Raw genomic sequence first — 23,698 nt, 5'->3', positions numbered from 1 at the left:
ACAGTATAATATGTCTCTTGTGCTTCTGCTGGCGCATTCCTTGGCTTGTAGACTCTGTGCGCTCTTTTTTGCTATGGGGACAACTCCTGATTCCGTTGCTGGTCAAATTACCGACATATCTGAGGGATTCAACGTTGTGTATTAATAAATTTAAGGATATAGTTTGGAAACCTACTTACAAGTGGTTTTCTATGGACGTGAATGCGCTGTATTCATCGATACAATATGATCTGGGTTTACAGGCCATTACCTTTTGGTTAGATAAAGAACGTTGTTTTTCGGAGTCTCAGGATGTATTTATTTTACAATCTATAGAATATCTCCTACATACTAATTATTTTTATTTAATGGTGGTTTTTTTCTCAAAAACGTGGTGCCGCGATGGGGCTATCCTTCGCCCCCACTTATGCCATCTCTTCATGGGGTGGTGGGAGCGGCGCACGTCTTTGGGGATATAAACCCTTCAGATCCCACATTGTGCAATTTTTATCGCTATATAGAGGATTGTGTGGGAATATGGGAGGGAGATGAGACATCTTTTCAGGCCTTCATTGAATTTTGCAATTGTGCAGTGGAAGGCATATCATTCACATATGAGATCAGTGATTCTAGTATCCCATTTTTAGATATATTGTTTTCCTCAATGGGAAAATGGGACTCCATGCCTCAAGTGGACATCCCACCCCGTGTACACGCGGTATTCCCACAGGACAGTTTATTCGACTCAGGCCTATATGCTCCTCATGGGATGCATTTATGAAGGAGTCAATGGAGTTATGGGACAGGTTTATTGAACGGGGTTACGAAACTACCGTCATTAAGGAAGCGTTTGAGAAAGCAGTGAGATGTGATAGAACCAGTCTTTTGAAACAAAAATACCATACAGCACCCAGTTTCCCTATGAATCACAGGATGAACTCTGAATCTGAACCTAAAAGTAGGCCTAGAGCAGTGGTCCCCAACCAGTAGCTCATGAGTAACATGTTGCTCCCCAACCCCTTGGATGTTGCTCCCAGTGGTCTCAAAGCAGGAGATTATTTTTGAATTCCAGACTTGGAGGCAAGTTTTGTTGCATAAAAACCAGGTGTACTGCCAAACAGACTCTCCTGTAGGCTGCCAGTTCATATAGGGGCTACCAAACAGCCAATCACAGCCCTTATTTGGACTTTCTCATGCTTGTGTTGCTCCCCAGCTTTTTTACAATTTAATGTGGCTCACGAGTAAAAAAGGTTGGGACCCCTGGCCTAGAGTATGTATCCCTAATAGAGATGAGGGCCAACACACACAAAGTAGGGCCAAGTTACGTTTTAGTAATAGATACTCAAATCAGTCATAATAATATCAAACGTATTATTCGAAAACATTAGGATACATATTTACAAGATCCCCATTTGGCAAATGTTTTAGATGAGGTACCCTCATTTGTATTCCGAAAAGGGAAAATTATAGCTTCTTGGATCTCGAAAAGCCTATATCACTCTGATAAAAAGGTGCAAAATAGAAATTGGATAAAATATAAAGGATCTTATAAGTGTGGACGTATCAGGTGTAAGGCATGTAGTGGGATTCGAGTTTCACAAAATTTCATATGAAGTTGCAACATCCGGCCCCTGTGGATATTTAGTTCCAAATTATTGATAAGCCCCAGATGGAGATTAGGAAAGGCGACGTGAATAAAAGGCTCTTGGGTAAAGGGACACACTGGATCTACCACCTTAACACTATAGAGGAACATGGTGGTATGAACCAGGATTGGAATTGTCCTGTTTTCTCAGTTAGTATTTTGTCTTCCTGAACAGTGGGTGACCCGACATATAATGTTTTTAGGTATTTACAATTTTTATATGTTTTTTGTATTAGTGTTTTCTAACACATTCTTTAAAGGTGAACCAAGGGTTAATATGGTCGTTGTGGTGAACTAAGGGTTAATGATTTTATGGGTGGGTTTATTTGCACTTAGGGGTATTTATGTCCGATTTCTGTGGGAACCAGTGTGCTTTTGAGAAAGTGACTGAATAGCCACGAAACGCGTTAAGCTGTGGTTCCTTCACATGTGATGTTTTCTCTTTTTTAACGGAATAATAATGGAACAATAAAATATGGATTTTTAAAGCGACTTTCAAGTCTATTTATCTCCCTCCATGGTGCACCGTATTCACTTCTAAACGCTCTTTCTATAGGTATCAGGGTTGTGGCTTCTCTTTCCAGTTGCCGTTGAAAATCTGGAGGAGTGTGGGAATTATTTCTTCTCTGGTGATAGTGTCTGGTATTCCACTTACTCTAATATTGTTTCTTCTGCTCCTGTTTTGTACGTCTTCCACTTGCCTGTGTAATTCTGTGAGTTCTCTTGCCTGTTTGTGGATTATTGCGTTCGATTGCTTTTGGTTGCTCACCAATTTCGTCTGATTCCTTTCCAGGGAGTCGGTTCTGGTCCCCATGCTCTCCAGTTCCTGCTGATTCCATGGAGCTCCTTGCGCATTTCATCGGTCATCGTGTGCAGCATCTCCTTGATATCGCTCTTGGAAGGTAATCTCCTTAAATATGTCTGGACATCCACGGTGCTGTCTGTTTCACTGTCCGCTTCGGAGGAATCTAACACTTGCGATGCTGCGTCCTCATGGTCTTCAGCCCTGTAGGGAGCCATCTTGGCTTGCGCGGCATTGCGTTTTTTCTTATAAAACAGAGATGGGATGTGTGTTTCGGGGTTTTCCCGCTGTCTTTAGTCAGCTTGGTCCCTTGAGATTTCCCCATTCTGTCGCAATAATAATATCAAATTCCTCACAAAAGGTTTAGCCAAATACTGAACCAAATCCAAGTCAGATATCTGGTACCTTGTAGACACATGACTTTAAAGGATAAGTAAACCTTTTAAAATAAGTGAATTTAAAATTGATGAAGGGGGCTATTCTAAGCAGTTTTGTAAATGACATGATTATTTATTTTCTTTTGATTCCAAGATATTAAGGGATACATGTGCTGTTAATATGAATGAATTTGGTTACAACAGCGCCACCTGCTGGTCAGTTTCCCACCAGTCTGACCAGCAAGTAGTCAAGGAAGTTGTCAGGAAAATAAATAATGAATGTACATTGCAAAATTTCTAAGAATAGCCCCTCATCAATTTTACTTTCACTTATTTTACAGGTCCTCTAAGTCTAGGGCCATACGGGGCCAAAATCCTCTGATTTCTGCCATACCACGGGACGTGGCCTCCTCTCTCTTCCACATTGAATTGACTCTTCAAAATAGACTTTGTCAGATTTCAGCTCAAAATGCAGAGACTCACAGTTCTTGAAGCCGATTCAATGCGGAGGAGAGAGGAGGCTACTGCCTGTGGTATGGCACAAATCAGAGGATTTCCACTCCTGTGTGGCCCTAAACTTAGGGTTTGTTTTAACATTAAGGATTCAACCATAAAACAGATCCGGCACAAAGTGCTGAGAATCCTCTGAGCCCCTAATTGGATCATGGACTCACTGTGGCCCTAATAAAAATTAGGAGAGAAAGAGAGTGAAGGAGCTGGCGAGACACAGATTTAATATCTCAGTACCCAATGAATACCCAGTAGATTCCCAGCAGTTGGGCGCACCTGTTTGATCACTCCTCATATCTAGTCCCATGTGTGTTGGATCATGTTGGCTGCCATGTTTGGGAAGGTTTTCCCCCAGGCTGCGGTTCTGATTCCTTCTCCTCATGGATTTTCCAGCCTCGGCTAATGAAGAACCTTAACTGTTTTCTTCCATCATCAGATCAGACTCTGCAGGAATGAAGGTTCCCATCCATGAACAATGGCATCTGAGGTGGCTTCCCTGCACTTGAACCCCACTGCTACACCTACTGACTGGCATCAAGCAAATCCGCTCCCCCAGGGCTCAGGACAGGGGCCCCCATTACTGGTCTCATTATAGCACAATACCAAGTGGCAAGTAAGTTAATTAAGCAATATCAATATCATTAAACAGTATCTTTGTCTAGAACAGGACTATGGTCTGTATTCAGTAAATAATTAGAAATATTAAAGATAATGCAAACTATAATAATAACAGTTTAATTTATTATAAACCTCAAAAATTCAAATTATTGCTGCAAGCGCTTATTCCTATGGGCACAGGCACAACATTCAGACAGTCCTACTAATGAGACCTGTCAGAGAGTATGACACAGGAGGGAGGAGAGTAGGGTATATAAAGGATGGGCACAGGGATACGAGTTTATTCAGGGTAAAAGGACTGACCCATCTGCTTGAAGTAATCCTCCAGGCCACTCCACGAGTTCCTCTCAATGAAAGTCTTGACCAGGCCCCAGGCTGCTTTCTGTAAATTATGCAGATGGGGAGCTTACCCCAGTATCAACGTTTTAGGGGTACGTCCTCCCTTCATCAGGGACCAAACCAGCTCAGCACCACAGTCTAGTGCTTGAGATAACAGGTGTGCGGTGGATCTTTTTTGTGTTTCATCTCCATGTCTCGTGTACAATAATCTGATGTTCTGGTTAAGCTCTTCCACAAAGGCTGCCAATTAGTCAGGGGAACTGCTCCACAGCACATTGTCCATGTACCAGAGTACAGCACCCCCACCCCTGGGGGCCACCTGACATCTAAGTTAGACCTCTTACAATCTCGACCCAGATGGAGGCAGGTATACACAGGCGCACAGGCCACCCCCATGTCCATGTGCCTCACACTGGAGGTAGAACTTATCTCCAATTTGAAAAATTGTTGTGAGCACAAACTCCAAATGTATCAAAGCAAATCTTGTATTGTCTCTGAACTTGTTACCCCTCATATCTAAATAGGTCTCCACTGCTCTCAAACCCACCTCAGGGGGGATCAATGAAAGAACGCAAAGCCCAATGCCCCAAAAGGACTCATCTCCCACTTCCTTCCCAACCAACTTCCTAAGGACTTCCAATGTTCCTTCACCTAAGAGGGAGTCTTTCAACCATTGGTGCCAAGATTAAATCTATTTATTGCAACTCTCGACTCTTTTCTGTGGGTCCTCCACCCTCCATCTGTGGAGTCTTTTGTGGATTTTTGGTTTATGATAAAAACATAATATCGTTGGGTGTTCAACACAGAAGTATTCATGCTCTTGTTTGTTAATTACCCCACGGCCAACGCCTCATGTAAATGGTCTTTAACCTACATTGTTACTGTTGTAAAGGTTACCATCAAGTTTCATATTTTGGGAGGGTCTTTGAGCTGTGTCTCAGCCTCCCATATATAATATTCTAGGCCCATTAATACCACTTTGCCCCCTTGTCGGAGGACTTCATCACCAATTGGTCATGTTCTGTAGTGTTTAAGGGCCTTCCTCTCCCCAGCAGTTAAGTTATCACCCTGTGATCCTACAAAGGAGGTTTTACTTCAATCACTTTCACAAACTGATACACAACTTGTATCTCACCCAGAGACGGATATTTTTGGGATTTATTTGTAAATGTAGAATATAGGGAAAACCTCCTCATCCACTAACCCCCCATGGACTTCAGTTTCTATAAACTCATTCCAAGATTTAGATGCCAATAATTCCAAATTATTAAAAGTGTAATTCGTCCCTAATTTCTAACCCTTGTCTTGACCCCTCTGCGTAACCTTGTTTGATTGGCTGAGCTCTTTTATTACCCTGGAGTGAATCCCATCCAGTCCTGCTCCTTTGTTCCCTTTCACATGTTCTACAGCCATAAAAAGTCAACAAAGCCTCATAGTCACATTATTATATTTTTTATTATTATTAAACATTTATACAAATACAATTATTTTCATAGGGAAAAAGGAAAGGGTATAATATAACAGAAGAATTCCATGCACATTGGAACTGTGGGGGGGGGCAAGGGGTCTGTAGCCCCCCGGTTTCAGAAGTTGATGCTCACTGGTGGGGAGTCTGGGAGGCAAGAAAAGTTTTGTACAGAATCTTCTCCCCCAGCCCCCACCCAAAATCTTCTTCCTCATCTCTTGCAGAATTCCTTTTGGCACCAGCATTTCCTATTGGAATGTTTCTTTTGCAGGATGCTGGTCCAAGCCGCTGGTTCCGAGCTGAGGAATCTGCAATGAAAAGCAGCATCCGGTTAGTACCTGTTTAATGGGACACTATTGCTCGGGCGGAACATTCCCACCACATGCACCGTACAGCAGAGCACGTGAGCCTGCCGGGTCTATACAGTATTGGGCCTCTGTACAGTCCCCACCCAAAGGGGCAGTGTGGCCTTGTGCCCCGGCTTGTCACTGTAACTCCCAGCACCCTCTGACATTCCTTATAGTCTAATGCTAGAGCAGAGAATCCCCAACCCTTTGAACCGATGAGCAACATTCACATGTTAAAAGGAGTTGGGGGGAACACTAGCATGAAAAATGTTCTTGGGGTACCAAATAAGTGCTGTGATTGGCCATTTGGTAGCCCCTAGGAGGACTGTCACCTACTTGAGGTTCTGTTTGGCAGAATATGGGATTTTTATGCAACAAAAACGTGCCTCCAAGTCAGTAATTGACAAATAGGTGCTGGTTTGAGGCCACTGGGAGCAACATTCCAAGGGTTGGAGAGCAACATTTTGCTCACGAGCTACTGTTGGGATCACTGTGCTAGAGTATGCTAAGTGTTGTAGTACAGAATCCCCAAAGTTAATCAGACAAACCGGTGTAGAAATCCTCCCAAAGAGAAGTTCTTATGGCCTGTGCTGTGAATAAATGTCACTCACGCTGTCCATGATGACCGGTAAGGTCACAGTGCTGGTCAGCTGGTCCAGAGAAAGGGTTGGCACGGTAGAATTGTAGTTTCACTCTATACTCCATGTTAGATTATCGTTTCTTTCTCTGGATGATGTGCACTTGGAATGATTGGATCTCACAGTGATGTTCTGCTGTGGATCCAGTTTGTGATACCGTTAGCTCTGCAGGTTTTGATCCATTCAGCTTCAGTTGAGTAGAGGAAGGAGGAGGCTGAAGGATAGTTGCACTAGAGCAATAGGGGTGCATATATGCAAGTACACCGCATAACATGAGAGGTGCAGTATCAGCTCACACTCACACTCAATGAGGAGCCACTGTAAGGTCACATTACTGTGTGTAGGGGCCACACTTGTATCTGTTGGGGCCTTTGCCTGGACCTTACTGCATTGAGCATTACTCTCTTTGTCTCTCTTCTGTCTCTTTGTTACACTCTGTGAGGAGCGTTGAGCCTTTTTGGGGAATGGGGTGATCTCTCCCCTCTCCAGGCATTCAATGAGGTGCTGCCTCATTCTCTTCTCATCATACCTGCAGCCAGGGGGGCCTCCGTTTGCCAGTAATTCGCACACATTGGCTTATGGCATATACCCCACAGTCATTGCCATTGGGTTGCTGGTGCACCTTTAGTTGTATCAGGCTTCCCAGAGGATCTGGGGCCACTTCCCCATAGTATTCCAGGATTTGTCTCTTCATGGAATTGCTGAGTTTGGAGGATTTTAAGCTGTCCATGATCTCCACTCTATCGGATCTGAAACAAGATGCCAACCAGTGGTTCTGATCGCTATCAAAGTGGATCTGTACAGCTGGGCCACACACAGGTACAACCTGCCATTGGGCCTCAATGACGGATTGGAGGCCGTCGGCTCCAAACTGCCTTTTCAGCATTGCCTGTGCCGCGTCTATAACGTCATCCTCCAGCCAATCACAGCCCTGAAGGATTCGTTTCTGATGCGCCGTCAGCTTGAGCCCAGGGAGCCGTTTCTCTTCCGACGAGTCTGACGCTCCCTTGTCTGTCACTGAATCTCCAACGGTCATTTCCTCAGTTGGGTTCTCTGGCTCTGCCCCTTCTGTACCCACATAGGATACTTGGGCCTCTTCCTTCTTCTTCTTCTTCTTCCTGAAGATGCTCAGTGGTGGGAAGCAGCAATGGTGGCTCTTCTCTACATCTGGATCTTTGGCATCTGATCCAGGAAACTGGTTGGACTTTTTGGGATGAAATAGATGGTGAAAGGGTTTGGCTATAGCAGCTTTCGCCCGTTTCAGTGTAGTAATGATCTTGCTCCTGTTCATCGCTAAAGCTGCAAGAACAATAGAAATGGAGGCCCAGTTAGTGGCACTGCCTGGTTCCTACAATCCCTAGTGCTTGTACAGCGAAAATAGGCACCAATGGGCTTTATTTACTAACAGTGAGCGGCGCCAGAGCCCACTGAGGCAGACAGTGTCGGACTGGGCCCACCAGAAAACCTAAACAAGCCTTAGACCGTGGGTCCGCTTTCCAAACCATTATTCCTCCTCTCCTCACTCAATCTTTTTATTTTCAAGTCTTTTATATCTACTTTCTATATTCTAATATTTTTTCCCATGAAGAAATAGGGAATGACCATGAAATAGGCCAAATGTTTAGAAACAAGAGGCCACTGACACCTGGGCCCACCGGGAGTTTTCCTGGTATCCAGGTGGGCCAGTCCGACACTGGAGGCAGATTTATTAGTAGTTTCCCATGTTTTACCCACCTATAGTAAATAGGCCCCTAATAGAAGATTTAAAAAAATCATTTGTATGCCTCGGTGTCATTTTTATGAATAAAAAGCATGAATTTTGAGCCCCAGATCAGCTGAACCCCCACTCACCTCAGTCAGTCGCAAGATCTGAAGTGAATAATCAACTGCAAAGCTTAAACCACATCTGCTGCCATTATGACATCATCAACCTCTGATGTCACAAAGTCTCAGGCAGTCATGTGACCGTTACATGTTGTAGTGTAAACCAGAGAGAGGGATTCTGGGACATGTGAAAGGGATTATGGGATATGTGGCTCCTCAGTTTCCCAGTGAAACTGCTATTTTGCTGCTGGGGCCACTGACTGATAAGTGATAACATGTGACAATATAAATACAGCCCCATATTAAATGAAGTGCCGGGGGCAGTGCCCTTAGAGAGCAGAGAGCAGTTTAACTGTCACACTGCAGAGAGACACAACAGAAAGGCAAATCCTTCCCAACCCAGAGTCAAAGACCAATCGAATGTCACTATCTACGTGACACTAACAGTGCATGTAAAGGCTAATTCCCCCTTTCATTTTTATATTTCTGTCCCCTCCCATTTATTTGTGTGTATATATATTGGGGGGTCCCAGGTCTTTACGCAGAGAGTCCAGGGACAGGTGGGGTACACTCAGCATAGAGGATATAGCAGTTCAGATGCTGCTGCCTTGGAACCTGCAGCCGTTTAGTTCGGTAACTCTGGGTCCCAATGGATCTTCAACCTGTGGCCCCCAGCTGCACTGCTGCTCCTGACTTCTGCCTGGTTCTGGAGCATGGGAGTCTCAGTAGCCACATCTCATATAAAGTCATAACAGATTCACTAGATAAATAAGATACAAGACTAAGCATTCCCCCAATACTGCACTGCTACCCCACTGGATAAATTAAGAATAAAATAATGTATATAAATCTAGAACCACCCTGATTTGCAAGTAAAAAGGGAACAATAATAAAGTGCTGGAGGTGCAGTATTTCTGCCCCAAATTCAATAGCCCAGGGAAGTGCTATAATGCAAATAAACAGAATGAATAGAAACGAGTCCATGGAGTAAGAATCCCCCCAATAGTCCAGGTATAAATGAGGGGTATCCCAGGGGTTCATTAGGCAGAGAAAGTGCTTGAGCAGAGAAATCATTCAATAAAGATGGAAATATTCATCTGTCCATTCCCAAATATAGAGATGGGGGATCCCTGACACCCACTAAGTGAGGGTCTAACACTGTCAGCAGAATTATATGGGGGCTGCAGTGACACAAGACTAAATATTATATAGTGAATAAAGTTCCCCCTCTTGTACAATATAAGGATATTATAAGTTACAGAGGAGTTCCATCCTGCAGGTCTCTGGGGCCCATTGTTGCCTTTATTTGTACTTTGCACATTGTCCTGCATTGTACCCCCATGTCCTTTGCTACAGGCTGATCCAGGCTTTTAGCCTTATACCGTTGTTCCCCATTAAATGAATGTTTAGTCATATTTAGCAGCCACAGGCCATTTATTTGACATTATTTTATCTGCTCCATCTGTAGATTTGCTCTGTACAGCTGATAATAATAACAATAATAATTATAATAATAATAATTATAATAATAATATTACTCATACAAGTTGTATCTGGGCTCCAGTCTGAACATTGAGTTTCTTTGCCACATTGCACAGACTTTACATGAGTTTTACTGGATTTAATATGGAAACTGTGTGTTTCACTCTATTGCCTGACACCATGAAGAGAAGCAGTTTATGTGCAATTCTACTGGAGACGGAGTCTGTGACCAAATATATATGTGTATATACCATATATAAGAGTATCACTCATGTATTATAAGGGATAATGTACCCCCTACTGTAAATGATAAGGATATTAGAAGTCACTGAGGGGTTGTTCTGTGACCATATAAAGGCACAAGGCTGCAGGCTGAGTTATACAGGGAACTCTGAGTATCACTCATGTATTATAAGGGATAATGTACCCCCTACTGTAAATGATAAGGATATTAGAAGTCACTGAGGGGTTGTTCTGTGACCATATAAAGACACAAGGCTGCAGGCTGAGTTATACAGGGAACTGAGTATCACTCATGTATTATAAAGGATAATGTACCCCCTACTGTAAATGATAAGGATATTAGAAGTCACTGAGGGGTTGTTCTGTGACCATATAAAGACACAAGGCTGCAGGCTGAGTTATACAGGGAACTCTGAGTATCATTCATGTATTATAAGGGATAATGTACCCCCTACTGTAAATGATAAGGATATTAGAAGTCACTGAGGGGTTGTCCTGTGACCATATAAAGGCACAAGGCTGCAGGCTGAGTTATACAGGGAACTCTGAGTATCACTCATGTATTATAAGGGATAATGTACCCCTACTGTAAATGATAAGGATATTAGAAGTCACTGAGGGGTTGTTCTGTGACCATATAAAGGCACAAGGCTGCAGGCTGAGTTATACAGGGAACTCTGAGTATCACTCATGTATTATAAGGGATAATGTACCCCCTACTGTAAATGATAAGGATATTAGAAGTCACTGAGGGTTGTTCTGTGACCATATAAAGGCACAAGGCTGCAGGCTGAGTTATACAGGGAACTCTGAGTATCACTCATGTATTATAAGGATAATGTACCCCCTACTGTAAATGATAAGGATATTAGAAATCACTGAGGGGTTGTTCTGTGACCATATAAAGGCACAAGGCTGCAGGCTGAGTTATACAGGGAACTCTGAGTATCACTCATGTATTATAAGGGATACTGTACCCCCTACTGTAAATGATAAGGATATTAGAAGTCACTGAGGGGTTGTTCTGTGACCATATAAAGACACAAGGCTGCAGGCTGAGTTATACAGGGAACTCTGAGTATCACTCATGTATTATAAGGGATAATGTACCCCCTACTGTAAATGATAAGGATATTAGAAGTCACTGAGGGGTTGTTCTGTGACCATATAAAGGCATGAGGCTGCGGGACATACCCACACATTTACAGAATCTGGGAAAAGCCCTACAACAGGAATACAATTTTCTGCTCTCAGTGCAGATCTATAAATCACAATTGTTACATATTTGCTATTAAATGATTATATATTTATTTTCCTGTAAGAGACAATAAATAACTGTACAAAACAGACACAAACACACGGATTTCAATTTTCAGATTTTATTAATTTACACAAAGTAAATTGTTGGACATCTGTGAAAAAGACAAAAGGGGAGACATGAGTGAGTAGGTGGGAGGGATTGTAGTGGAGGTGCGAGTCAGTGAGGCTCAGTCTCAGCTTGTTCATTAGGAGTAATGTCTCTTCTAGATCCTCAGCTGCACTATACACCCCCTACTGACCCCTCACTCACTATTCACCTATAGATTTTCTGGGAACGGATCTTTCCATAATTTGGGTCACTGTACTTTAAGGCTTCTAAACATCAGAAAAACCCAATGGGACTGTTGTGCCACCAACATGGAGTTCTGCAGCTCCGCTCCCATTGGTTACAAGGTTTTGTCTCAGAAATAAATGGGTTAAATAGAACTCTATGGGAAATAACACTGGTGCATTTCAGGGCTTTCTGGATAACAGATCCCATACCTGCCCTTGGCTCTGCCAGTGCTATACAGTACATTCTGGGTTCAGATGAATAAGGTGGGTGTGGGGAAAGCGTCTCCCTAATTGTGGTGCAATACAAGTGCTGGATATTTGGCTCAGAGCTGGCACTCGCTGTATAGTTACCCTTTAACTGCCAGTCCCTGCCTGTCCTGTTAGCTGTGGGGGCGGGATATGTACTGAGGGCTGGATAGTCATATGAATGACAGGACCAGCTGCCAATAAGCACAGCCCTAGGGTGGTAGCCAAATTGTAGGATGAAGGGGCCACAGGAATGGACATCGGGAAACGTTATATCCTTCCTGTTTCAGATATGAATCACTTTCAGAGAGAGAAACCATTCAGGGGGCGACATAGGGAGAATCTGTAAATGGGACGTAGGGGTTGCTGGGAGCTGTAGTTAAACTATACAGAACAGACAGCTCTTGTATAAGGCACCAAAGAGAAGACAGCAGTGCAGCTGATACCAGCACCCAAATAAATAATCAGTAGCCACACTATACAATAAATTACCCACCTTCAGGTATTTGGGGGCATTAGACCCGGAATATAAATCTCTAGCCCCCAAAGAAATAAAATACAAAGGAAAACGGAAATTCAAACCTTGCAACTGTCACATTCCTCTGTATTTAATGGGAGAAACCGCCCAAATGCCATGTGACCCTGAGGAGGCGGGTTCTGAAGGGACCCAATAGGCACACACCCTCCAAAATCTACTTGATCCTCCTCAAGATTGAGAGGGAAGATCAGAAACGGCCAGTCTATAGGTTCTGTCCAAGGAAATTAAAATATAAATGGGCCAAATGGCACCTGGGCTAAGGATAAAATGACAGTTAAAGGACAAATTAAAAAACAGAGTCCTGGGCAGGGGCAATGCCAGTCTCTCCCATACAGTCAATGTAAGGGCTGCCGGTGTGAATAGATTATGATCCCCATACAATTGGGTTTGGGGGTGACACTGACACAAATGGGCAAAGCATGAGCTATTCCCAGCTAAATATTCCCTTCATTAACCCCTAACGGAAATTTGGGAAAGTGAGGGACAGGGAGCAGTCACCCCCCGGCCTCCAGCTATTCTCCTGTCAGTCGGCTCCATCCATCCAGCAAGAACTCTAGAACATTAGAAAACAGAATTACAATTCACAAATACAACGTAGGAGTTAAATAAAAGGGAGAACAAGGGGGTGACGCCAGCAGAAAACTTCCCTGGGGTTAAACTGGGCCCCGAGGTTGTTGTGGCAGAGCCGCTCGTGAGTTACGTCCCCAGTCTCTGTAACCAATCCTCTGCAACTACAACTCCCAAACGCTTCTCCTTCATGGAAAATATACCCCCACCCCAAAGTCATGTCAGGGTGCTAACTCCCAGCAGCCCCCTCTTCCCTCGTCCTGTTGAGCAGATCGAAGCTTTTCTGAAGGAGGAGCAGAGAATTCTTCAGCTGAAATAAAGAAAAAACAGTTTTAATGTCCGTAGGACTCGACCTACCTTCAGCCAATGGAAGAACAAAGCTGGTCATACATCGGCCAATAAGAAGGTGCCAAATCTGCCCTTCAATCCAGCTCAACAGGCCACCATAAAATCTGATTGTTAGCCCAGGGGCCAAATAATATTGGCTCTTCATGTATCACCATTACCTGCTCAATGGTGGAAATGGAGTCCTTTAGAAGTCCCCTTAACCCTGGTCCGAATACCTTTTCTTTGTAGGGCTGATCCGCTCCAGCAATCCCATCGGGCTGGATGCTGCAAGATTAAGGGAGAATATGTAAAAATCACAACAATATATTGAGCCTGTGGAAGCTGTACTCTATAGATCAGCAGGCCTTATTCTTCCATTTTCTTCCATAGAGAGGGTGAAGCTTTCTGATTGGCCAGAATATGAAGCGTCTGTATATTTGTATGTGGTTCCATGGTGCTTACCTGGCATAGTGCTCCTGCTTGTGCTGAGCTTGCTGGAAGCTTTGGGCTGCTTGCTCAATCTTACTCAGCTTTAGGAACAGGGTGACATTGAGTAGGACCAACAGAACCAGGCTGAGGAATACACAATCACACAATCACATACAAATCATTTCCACAAGGGGGCACTGTACAGGCCACTTAGTAAGGGCAATACAGAGTGTGTTGTGACCCCAAATCTTCTCAAAAACAGCACCAGCATAAAGGCAGTGATTAAGCCTCAGGCCTAGAACATACAATGGTTTCACCTGTTTTTCTGCTCTGGTTTTGGTCACAATATTTCCACTTGCCTCCTCTCATGAGAATTCTGTTAAGGTGCCAGTGTTCTCAGCACTGATGGGAAATCTACGTCCCTCTACAACTCTGCCCCAGCACCCCCAGGTAGATACTCACAAGATACTCATTACTAGTACCAGTCTAGTGTTCCTTCCCTCGGCACCTCTTTTCCTGCCTAAAGAGAAAACAAACAGCCAATCACTTACAGGGTGGAACATATTTCAGATGCATTTGCTTCTTCTCCTGCATATTCTCTATCTATTCTGCAAACTCCTCTGATAGTAAAGGATCAGGCCAAAAATTCTAAATTGTATGGGAGAAAAGGAGGTGCAAAATGTATGAATCTCAATTCACAGTAAGGTGGGTGCTGAATGTGCTCCGGTCTATATAATCATTGTGGGACATTATAGAAGGGAGACGCTGCTGCTGAACATGTGGATAACCTTGTTCTGGGCTAAGGGTAGAACGGGCTGAACAATTCAAACAAACCCCTTTGGTAAGTGAATCCAATCAGCCAAAGGACAGGATCTCTTCTTTTTTTTTTAAAGCTTTGATAGAAAAACAACTATAATTCAACCAATCACACAGGGGGCCATGTCTAACTGTATATCAGAGCTCGTTGGGTTATTCTCTTTCCCATGGTCAGGCTGTAGAACCAGCGAGACGGCCACTACTTCTGCAGGTACAGAGCTCTGATTATCTGCACTTCCTGATCTTGGGTTGTTCTCTTTCCCATGGCCACATAGGTCTTACTTAAAAACTGATTTCTATGGGGCAGGGCAAGTGCTGTCATGTGACTAAAACATCCCAATCAAGGGCAGAGATGCTTTTGGATAATCAATGCCATGGGCAAATCCTCTGAACTGCTGTTCAGGCCTAATTTACTTCCCTTTGTTTAACAAGTGATTATTCCAGTAGCAGCTCTGTACCTGGGTAAGTAATGGTAAACATTGGATTCAATTAGCTTGGGTTCCTGCATGACCATTGGAATCAGCTAAATTGAAGAGGGGGCTATTCTAAGAAATTTTGTACATTCAATATTTTCTTTTGATTCCAAGATATTAAGGCAGTGGTCCCCAACCAGTAGCTCGTGAGCAACATGTTGCTCTCCAACCCCTTGGATGTTGCTCTCCGTGGTCTTAAAGCAGGAGCTTATTTTTGAATTCCAGGCTTGGAGGCAAGTTTTAGTTGTATAAAAACCAGGTACACTGCCAAACAGAGTCTCAATGTTGGCTGACAATCCACATAGGGGCTACTAAATGGCCAATCACAGCCCTTATTTGGTACCCCAAGAACATTTTTCATGCTAGTGTTGCTCCCCAACTCCTTTTACTTCTGAATGTTGCTCACGGGTTCAAAAGGTTGGGGATCCCTGTATTAAGGGATACATGTGCTGTTAATATGAATGAATTTTGTTACAACAGCGCCACCTGCTGGTCAGTTTCCCACCAGTCTGACCAGCAAGTAGTCAAGGAAGTTGTCAGGAGAAAGAAAGAGGCTGATGTTCTTCTGCTTAGGAATAAAATTAGAAACCTTTCTCACATCTTTCCTAAGCAGAAGAACATTAGCCTCTTTCTTTCTTGACTACTTGGTGGTCAGACTGATGGGAAAAAAAAATAATGACTGTACATTGCAAAATTTCATCAATTTACATTCACTTATTTTAAAGGTCTTTTAAATCTAGGGCCACACGGGGACGAAATCCTCTGATTTCTGCCATAGCACGGGACGTGGCCTCATCTCTCTTCCACATTGAATTGACTCTTCAAAATAGACTTTGTCTCAAAATGCAGAGACTCACAGTTCTTCAAGTCGATTCAATGCGGAGAGAGGAGGCTACTGCCTGTGGTATGGCACAAATCAGAGGATTTCGGCCCAGAGTGGCCCTAGATTTAGGGTTTGTTTTAACATAAAGGATTCAACCAAAAACAGATCCGGCACAAAGTGCTGAGAATCCTCTGAGCCCCTAATTGGATCATGGACTCACTGTGGCCCTAATAAAAATGACTGAGAGAAAGAGAGTGAAGGAGCTGGCGAGACACAGATTTAATATCTCAGTAGCCAATGAATACCCAGTAGATTCCCAGCAGTTGGGCGCACCTGTTTGATCACTCCTCATATCTAGTCCCATATGTGTTGGATCATGTTGGCTGCCATGTTTGGGAAGGTTCTCCCCCAGGCTGCGGTTCTGATTCCTTCTTCTTCTCCTCGTGGATTTTCCAGCCTCGGCTAATGAGGAACCTGAACTGTTTTCTTCTATCATCAGATCAGACTCTGCAGGAATAAAGGTTCCCTTCCATGAACAATGGCATCTGAGGTGGCTTCCCTGCACTTGAACCCCACTGCTACACTCACTGACTGGCATTAAGCAAATCCGCTCCCCCAGGGCTCAGGACAGGGGCCCCTATTACTGGTCTCATTATAGCACAATACCAAGTGGCAAGTAAGTTAATTAAGCCATATCAATATCATTAAACAGTATCTTTGTCTAGAACAGGACTATAATCTGTATTCAGTAAACAACTAGAAATATTAAAGATAATGCAAACTATAATAATAAGTGTAATTTATTATAAACCTCAACAATTCAAATTATTGCTGCAAGCTCTTATTCCTATGGGCACAGGCACAACATTCAGACAGTCCTACTAATGAGACCTGTCAGAGAGTATGACACAGGAGGGAGGAGAGTAGGGTATATAAAGGATGGGCACAGGGATACGAGTTTATTCAGGGGTAAGAGGACTGACCCATCTGCTTGAAGTAATCCTCCAGGCCACTCCACGAGTTCCTCTCAATGAAAGTCTTGACCAGGCCCCAGGGCTGCTTTCTGTACTTGACATCTGTGCAGACCCTATAGAATAAAGAAAAAGACAGGGTTAAATATACATGGCAGTGCTTAATTCTACACTCCGTAGCATGACTCAGGGAAGGGACTATGAGTAGGCGGGCAGCCGGGCACCTAGGTTGTAGTAATGATGGGTGCAGTATTGAGCAGATGCTCATGTGCTTCATGGTGCCTGGATGGGGCAGATGTTAGATGAGCTGTAGCCCATCTTCACTATTCCTTGGTTTGCCCACCAATTGGCGTTCAAATACTCTAAAATGCACATTCAAGTGGCGTCTTAAAGGGGAACTATTGTAAAAACTTCTAAATACAATCAATTAAATATTCTGTACTGTTTCTGAAATAATCAAGTTTATCTTCAATATTCCTGTCTCAGCATCCGTTTCTCTTTGATGATTAAAGTTCCCCTTTAATCATCAAATATTTCAAGTATCCAAATCCCAGCAGACACTTTAACGACAACCGGGATGGGGAAGGCAATGTTAACAAAGGCAGCATGAATGGAGAAGGAGGTGGTGGGGTAGTTGTGAGTGCAGGCAGGCTGGTGGGGTGCTGGGCCAGTAGTATTGCCGTAGTAGTGGTAGTAGTACTTGGCCCAGCTCTGGCATGACTGCTCCCTACAGGATTGAGTAAAGAAGGACAGGACATATAACAGTTTAGCTTTCACTGCACATGTATCAATTCTCAGACCTGAAGCAGTAAAATCCCCCTATGTCAACATGTCATTGCCCTAATATGTATTAAGTAGGGTTAGGCAAGTCCAGCCAATCCTGCAGTCTCCCCATGGTTTCATCCATTTTCCTGGTAGTGCATTCAGTGATCCCTCATAAGACTTAGTAGTGCCGGGAGTGCAAGCTCATTGTAGTCACAGTTGCTGTTCTGCAAGTCTAAAGGTGGCCATACATGGAGAGATAAAAGTTGCTAACAGACTGAGTCAGCAGCTTATTGGACTATGTATGGGGCCCTCCAACTGTCTTCCTCATCCAATAACTGGCCAAAAATCCCATCAGAGCAAGGACTGTATCAGCTCTTTGATGCAGTCCTCGCTCTGACCACCTGGATCTCCTTTGCTGTAGGGCCCAACGATCGGATAAGTCCAATATTGCCCACCTCAATGTTGCCAAACGTGTGGATCATTTAATGTATTGAAATTAAATGATTTTGGAGCAGGCACTCAAATGAAGGCAATCTTCCACCAGGTTGTTGAAGCAAAGTAAAATAGTTTATTGTGTCCACAGCATTACGCGAATTGTTAGGTATATTATTATATACTGTTCATGTAAATATTATATATGTTTATGTTATAACTTTTTTCACTTACACATTTGGGTGTACTAATATGGTTCTGGATAACTTGGGTGTATAGACATGGCTCTAGTTAATATACTTAAGGAACACCAATATGGCACCCAGTAAGAAATGGGTGTGGCCCTAGCTTCCACCTTTTTAAGTCGGGAATAGGGATTGGTTCACATGGTGAGCCTTTTTTGATTTTATTATTAGGCAACCGATTTTGATTGGTGCACACTAGTTTAAATACGTTCTGTATAGCTCTGTATAGATAGCCTATGACTGAGTGATGGTAAGACACGAAACACATAAGGCTGTGTACACAATAAACTGTTTACTTTGCTCCAACAACCTGACGGAAGATTGCCTTCATTTGAGTACCTGCTCCAAAGTATTTTTGGTTTATCTGCTCCCTATGGGGAAGGCTCGGGGCGGTGCACCTGGGCCTCTTCTCTTAAAGGAGAAGGAAAGGTTAGAACTAAGTAAGCCTTATCAGAAGGGTCCACCTAAATATACCAGTAAACCCTCAAAGTAATGCTGCTCTGAGTCCTCTTGTCAAAAGAAACAGCACATTTCTTTCCTTCTATTGTCTACTCATGGGCTTCTGTATCAGACTTCCTGTCTTCAACTTAAACCTCCAGGGCTAGGGCTTGAGCATGCTCAGTTTGCTCCTCTATCCCTCTCCCCCTCCCTTCTCTGCTGTAATCTGAGCCCAGAGCTATGCGTAGACTCTGGCAGGAAGTGATGTCACACCAAGCTAATACTGCAGCTGCTATCCTAAACAAACAGAGAGCTTCTAGAGCTTTTTACTCAAGTAAGGTAAAATATTCTGCAGAATAAATATAGCATTCTAGCTTGCACTACAACAGCTAATCTATTGGCAATAAAATGCCTCCTTCTTCTTTAAGTGGTGAGTAACAACTTGACGATTTGGAGACCCTGATTCAAGTTTCATTATATAATTGATCATTTAATGTATGGCCAGCTTAAGTGAATTCAAGACCCACGGCACTAAAGCTTGAGGCTACTCACCGTAACCTGCATTTGTCTTGGGACATTCCTATAATGCTGTATTTATTCACAGTGTAAAAGTAGTCGTGATAAGGCACATCATGTGTGAGAACCTCCACTTCCACCAAGTAGCTCTGCTCTCCTTGGTTCCCTTTGTACAGTACCTGGAATATAATAATACACAGAGAGGTGTTTTGCCTTTACACATTCAGTTATACCATGCACCCCATACAAATAGAATTATGGGTAAGTGACAGATAATGTATAGGCAGATAATCTATATGCCATTACCTGCTTCTCTGTGGCTGTGGTAAACTTTCCCACCAGCGGGTTGTTAATGGTGATGGTGTAATTGAGGGTCCTTGTCTGCTTTCCGTTGCTGTCTGGCTGCCAGGGGGTATATTCCAGGTCTGTGCAATAAGACAAAAATTATAATAAAAAAGACAAAAAGTATAGTGGAGGGGAGAGCAACCACATATTTACTAGTCCCTCAGATAACTTATATCTATGCAGGTGCTCACTAGAAGTTATAGGGCCCCACAGACAAATCCCTGTAGGGCCCCCAAACCATAGGTAAGTTTGTCATAAATACAGAATATGCACATCAGTCAGAACCCTTAATAGACCCTATGTATTTTTAGGTTCCTAAACGGCTACTGGCTCTGCTACCCCTATTCCTATTATCCTGTAGCAGAGGCTTAACTTGTATAGAGCAAAATACTGGACCCAGTAAGGACCCATCTTGTACTCATCTCCCACCTGAAAAGCATTTGAGCAAGTGGAGGTTGGTTTGAGGGCGCAGGGTCATGAAGATAAGTTAGGGGGGGGGCTGCATTCTGTCTCTGTGTTGTACCTACAGTCACATTACTATCTGAAAGCAGCTCTTGGTTTAGAATTGCTTAAAGTTACAGTCCAACTATACTTTCTGTCTACATCACTACTTACCTGTTACACCCATAGTGACACTCTGACTAAGTGACACTTGGCAGTGGGCTCAATACACGGAGTGTGTAAATAAATTAAACTTTAATCAGCAGCTAGTTCTGCCTTCCTGTATACTGTAATTGTGCATCACTACAATACCTGAGCTTGGGGTATCACATCGCCCCATTGCATTACACTGAGCAGAAAAGGAGGTTCATTCATTCATTACAGGGGTGTTGGAGTAAGAAACAGTGTAGATGAATCACAGGCGATGCCGGCCATTAATTAATACCTGATTCCTTTCTATGGTTACCAAGGAGTGGTAGTTCTTGTTTCTCTAACAAATACCAAGCTATTCCTACTAGGGAGAGTTATAGTTCTGCAGTATGGATTTCGCTTATACCTACAGATGACAAGGGGCCCTTAGAACACCCAATTAGCTGCACTATGGGACAGGACTGCGAAACAAAAACAGATCTCACCAAACATTTTGCGGGATGTCATGAAGTTGAGCATGAAACGCGACTGGGTGAAGAGAAGCTGGAACATCCTCTCTGCGCTGATGTGATACACGCGGTTAATGTAGAGCTTCCCTTCTATCTGCTCCTCTGGGTACTTGGGATCCTCTGTTTCACAGAACACACATTTGTGGGGGTCAGTTAGGGCCAAAGCAGAGAGTAGGGTTCAGAGGGTTTTATTCAAATATTACTATCTATCTATCTATCTATCTATCTATATATAGTGAATAAAGTACTCCCTCTATATTATTATATATGATTAGTTACAGAGGAGTTCCATGACCATATAAAAGCGTGAGGCCAAAGGCAGAGTGTTTTTATATAAGTCATGGAATTCCAAGGTGACTTCTAATAGCCTCATATTTTGCAACAGGTTGTACATTATTTATTATAATATACAACTTTCAGTGAGTCATGTGACAGAAATGACATCACTAAGCTCTGATTATAACCGATGACATCACTAAGCAGTGTTTATAAGGATATAATTTACAGGATATTCATGGCTCTAGTGTATTATATGTATGTGTACACACATGCACACACAAGTAGTATATTCCTTACCTTCATCCCCACTATCAGATAAGCTGCTCCTGTCCAAATGTTGGTTTTCATTGCCGTTTAGGTCCAGAGCCAGAGCAGGGGATCCAATGTGGGCACGGAGGCTGTGCTTTCTTTCTGTGCTTAACTGGGGGCTCTTGCCTCCTGCCTTCTCCCCCTGACTCTCTTCTGCTTGTGTTTGCCTCAAAATCTAGGGAAGGAACAGAACCAGGTTAGGGAGGAGGGCAAGATACCACTCCTATAAATATCCATTGCTTTGTGTATTTCCCTGCTGATCGTCAGCCCAGAAACTGTGTATGAAGGCAGAAGATCCCAATTACAATAGGAGTAGTGCAGTAAAGTGTAAATGTTGAACAGCTAGCAACATATCAATTGGGCTCGCTCACATTCACTGTATATGCCCAGCTCATACATAGTAAAATGGCACAGGCCTGCAATGTTAACAAGGCTGAGCCCTTCCACTACCTCAGAATAACATTAAGAAGAAACTCTCCATCAGTTCTCCCCCATGCTCTACATGGACTTTGCCCAATAACTCGCCATTCAACCATTAACTACAACTCCCAGTACCCTTTGATATATGAAGAGCTGCCATGCATAGGATGTTTGCCATTTTCTGCAAGTTTTAAGGTGTGTGTGGTTAGAACAAAACATAATTTGCAGAAAAAGAAAGGAAATGGTTACCAGGGTTGGGAATTAAAGGGATTCCGTCATGATTTTTATGGTGTAGTTTTTATTTCTAAATGACACTGTTTACACTGCAAATAATTCACTGTACAATATAAAATGTCATTCCTGAAGCAGCAAGTGTATTTAGTTGTAATATTGGTGTGTAGGTGCATCTCAGGTCATTTTGCCTGGTCATGTGATTTCAGAAAGAGCCAGCACTTTAGGATGGAACTGCTTTCTGGCAGGCTGTTGTTTCTCCTACTCAATGTAACTGAATGTGTCTCAGTGAGACCTGGATTTTACTATTGAGTGCTGTTCTTAGATCTACCAGGCAGTTGTTATCTTGTGTTAGGGAGCTGCTATCTGGTTACCTTCCCATTGTTCTGTTGTTTGGCTGCTGGGGGGGGGGGGGATATCACTCCAACTTGCAGTACAGCAGTAAAGAGTGACTGAAGTTTATCAGAGCACAAGTCACGACTGGGGACAGTTGGGACTCTGCCAATATGTCTAGCCCAATGTCATATTTCAAAATTAAATATAAAAATATATTTTTGCTCTTTTGAGAAACAGATTTAAGTGCAGAATTCTGTTGGATCAGCACTAACTTATGCATTTTGGAAAAAAAATGTTTTCCCATGACAGTATCCCTTTAAGTGGGACCTTCAGGGCATAGACTCATCTCATAAGCCAGTCAGGTACAACTGAGGCCACAAGTCTGTTGGGGTTAGATACTATTATACTGTTAATTTATAGTTCTAGACTCATTATGGCAGCTCCTAGCTTGCCTGCCAGCCCATTGCCAATTCCAAGATCCCAAGAGCTTAGAGAGATCACGTTAAAATTGGTGCTCCCAGGCTATGGTAACAGCAAATCTGTTCAGCCAAGTCTACAGCAGGGGCCCAGGCATCGTATAGCCTAAGGCTAGGGCCAGACGACTGCGGATATTGGGCCTGCGTAGGCTGAGAATCTGCTCCCTCGCTCGTGTTCTGCCTACACCTGCAAGCATTGTTTCTGCACAGGTGCAGGCAAATGTGGGGGATTTTAGCATGAAACGCAACATTTTGCGCCAAAATCCACCCAGGGAAATAGCAGGGCAGTGGATTCTCCATAGTCCTGTCCATCATCTGGTACAGGTATGGGACCTGTTATCCAAAATGCTTGGGACCTGGATCTTTCTGTTATTTGGATCTTCATACCTTAAGTCTAATAGAAAATCATATAAACATTAAATAAAGACAATAAGCTGGTTTTGCTTCCAATAAGGATTAATTATATCTTAGTTGGGATCAAGTACAAGCGACTGTTTTATTATTACACAGAAAGAGGAAATCATTTTTAAACATTTGGATTATTTAGATAAAATAGAGTCCATGGGAGACAGGCATTACGTAATTCAGAGCTTTCTGGATAATTGGTTTCCGTATAACAGATCCCATTCCTGTACTAGCCTAATAAGAGAAACATATGCCTAAGTCAGTCCTGCAAACAGCAGATATAATGTTTTCCTTATTAAAGATTGTTCCTTCCACTACAGGACCCACCACTGAAATCCAAGTCCAAGTG

The 23,698-nt window shown here is 43.1% G+C and overlaps 1 protein-coding gene across 4 annotated transcripts in view; it reads right to left on the bottom strand.

Moving 5' to 3' along the window:
• Positions 1 to 11,632: 11,632 nt before the first annotated feature.
• Positions 11,633 to 23,698, bottom strand: part of gramd1c.L (GRAM domain containing 1C L homeolog) — an 84,454-nt gene continuing 72,388 nt past the window's right edge. For 2 of the 4 annotated variants that reach the window (XM_041580943.1, XM_041580944.1), the window contains 10 exons: positions 21,470 to 21,656; positions 20,870 to 21,043; positions 19,755 to 19,873; positions 19,485 to 19,627; positions 17,065 to 17,168; positions 16,415 to 16,588; positions 14,432 to 14,489; positions 14,003 to 14,113; positions 13,720 to 13,825; positions 11,664 to 13,523 (listed from right to left, as the gene is read on the bottom strand). In XM_041580943.1, the coding sequence (XP_041436877.1) occupies positions 13,443 to 13,523; positions 13,720 to 13,825; positions 14,003 to 14,113; positions 14,432 to 14,489; positions 16,415 to 16,588; positions 17,065 to 17,168; positions 19,485 to 19,627; positions 19,755 to 19,873; positions 20,870 to 21,043; positions 21,470 to 21,656 (1,257 nt within the window). In that variant the 3' untranslated portion in view covers positions 11,664 to 13,442. 4 annotated transcript variants of the gene reach the window in all.

The sequence above is a fragment of the Xenopus laevis genome, chromosome 2L, assembly GCF_017654675.1.
Source record: "Xenopus laevis strain J_2021 chromosome 2L, Xenopus_laevis_v10.1, whole genome shotgun sequence".
Classification (NCBI taxonomy): domain Eukaryota; kingdom Metazoa; phylum Chordata; class Amphibia; order Anura; family Pipidae; genus Xenopus; species Xenopus laevis.
The sequence above is the reverse complement of the archived record's forward strand: the minus strand, read 5'-3'. Positions and strand labels throughout refer to the sequence as shown.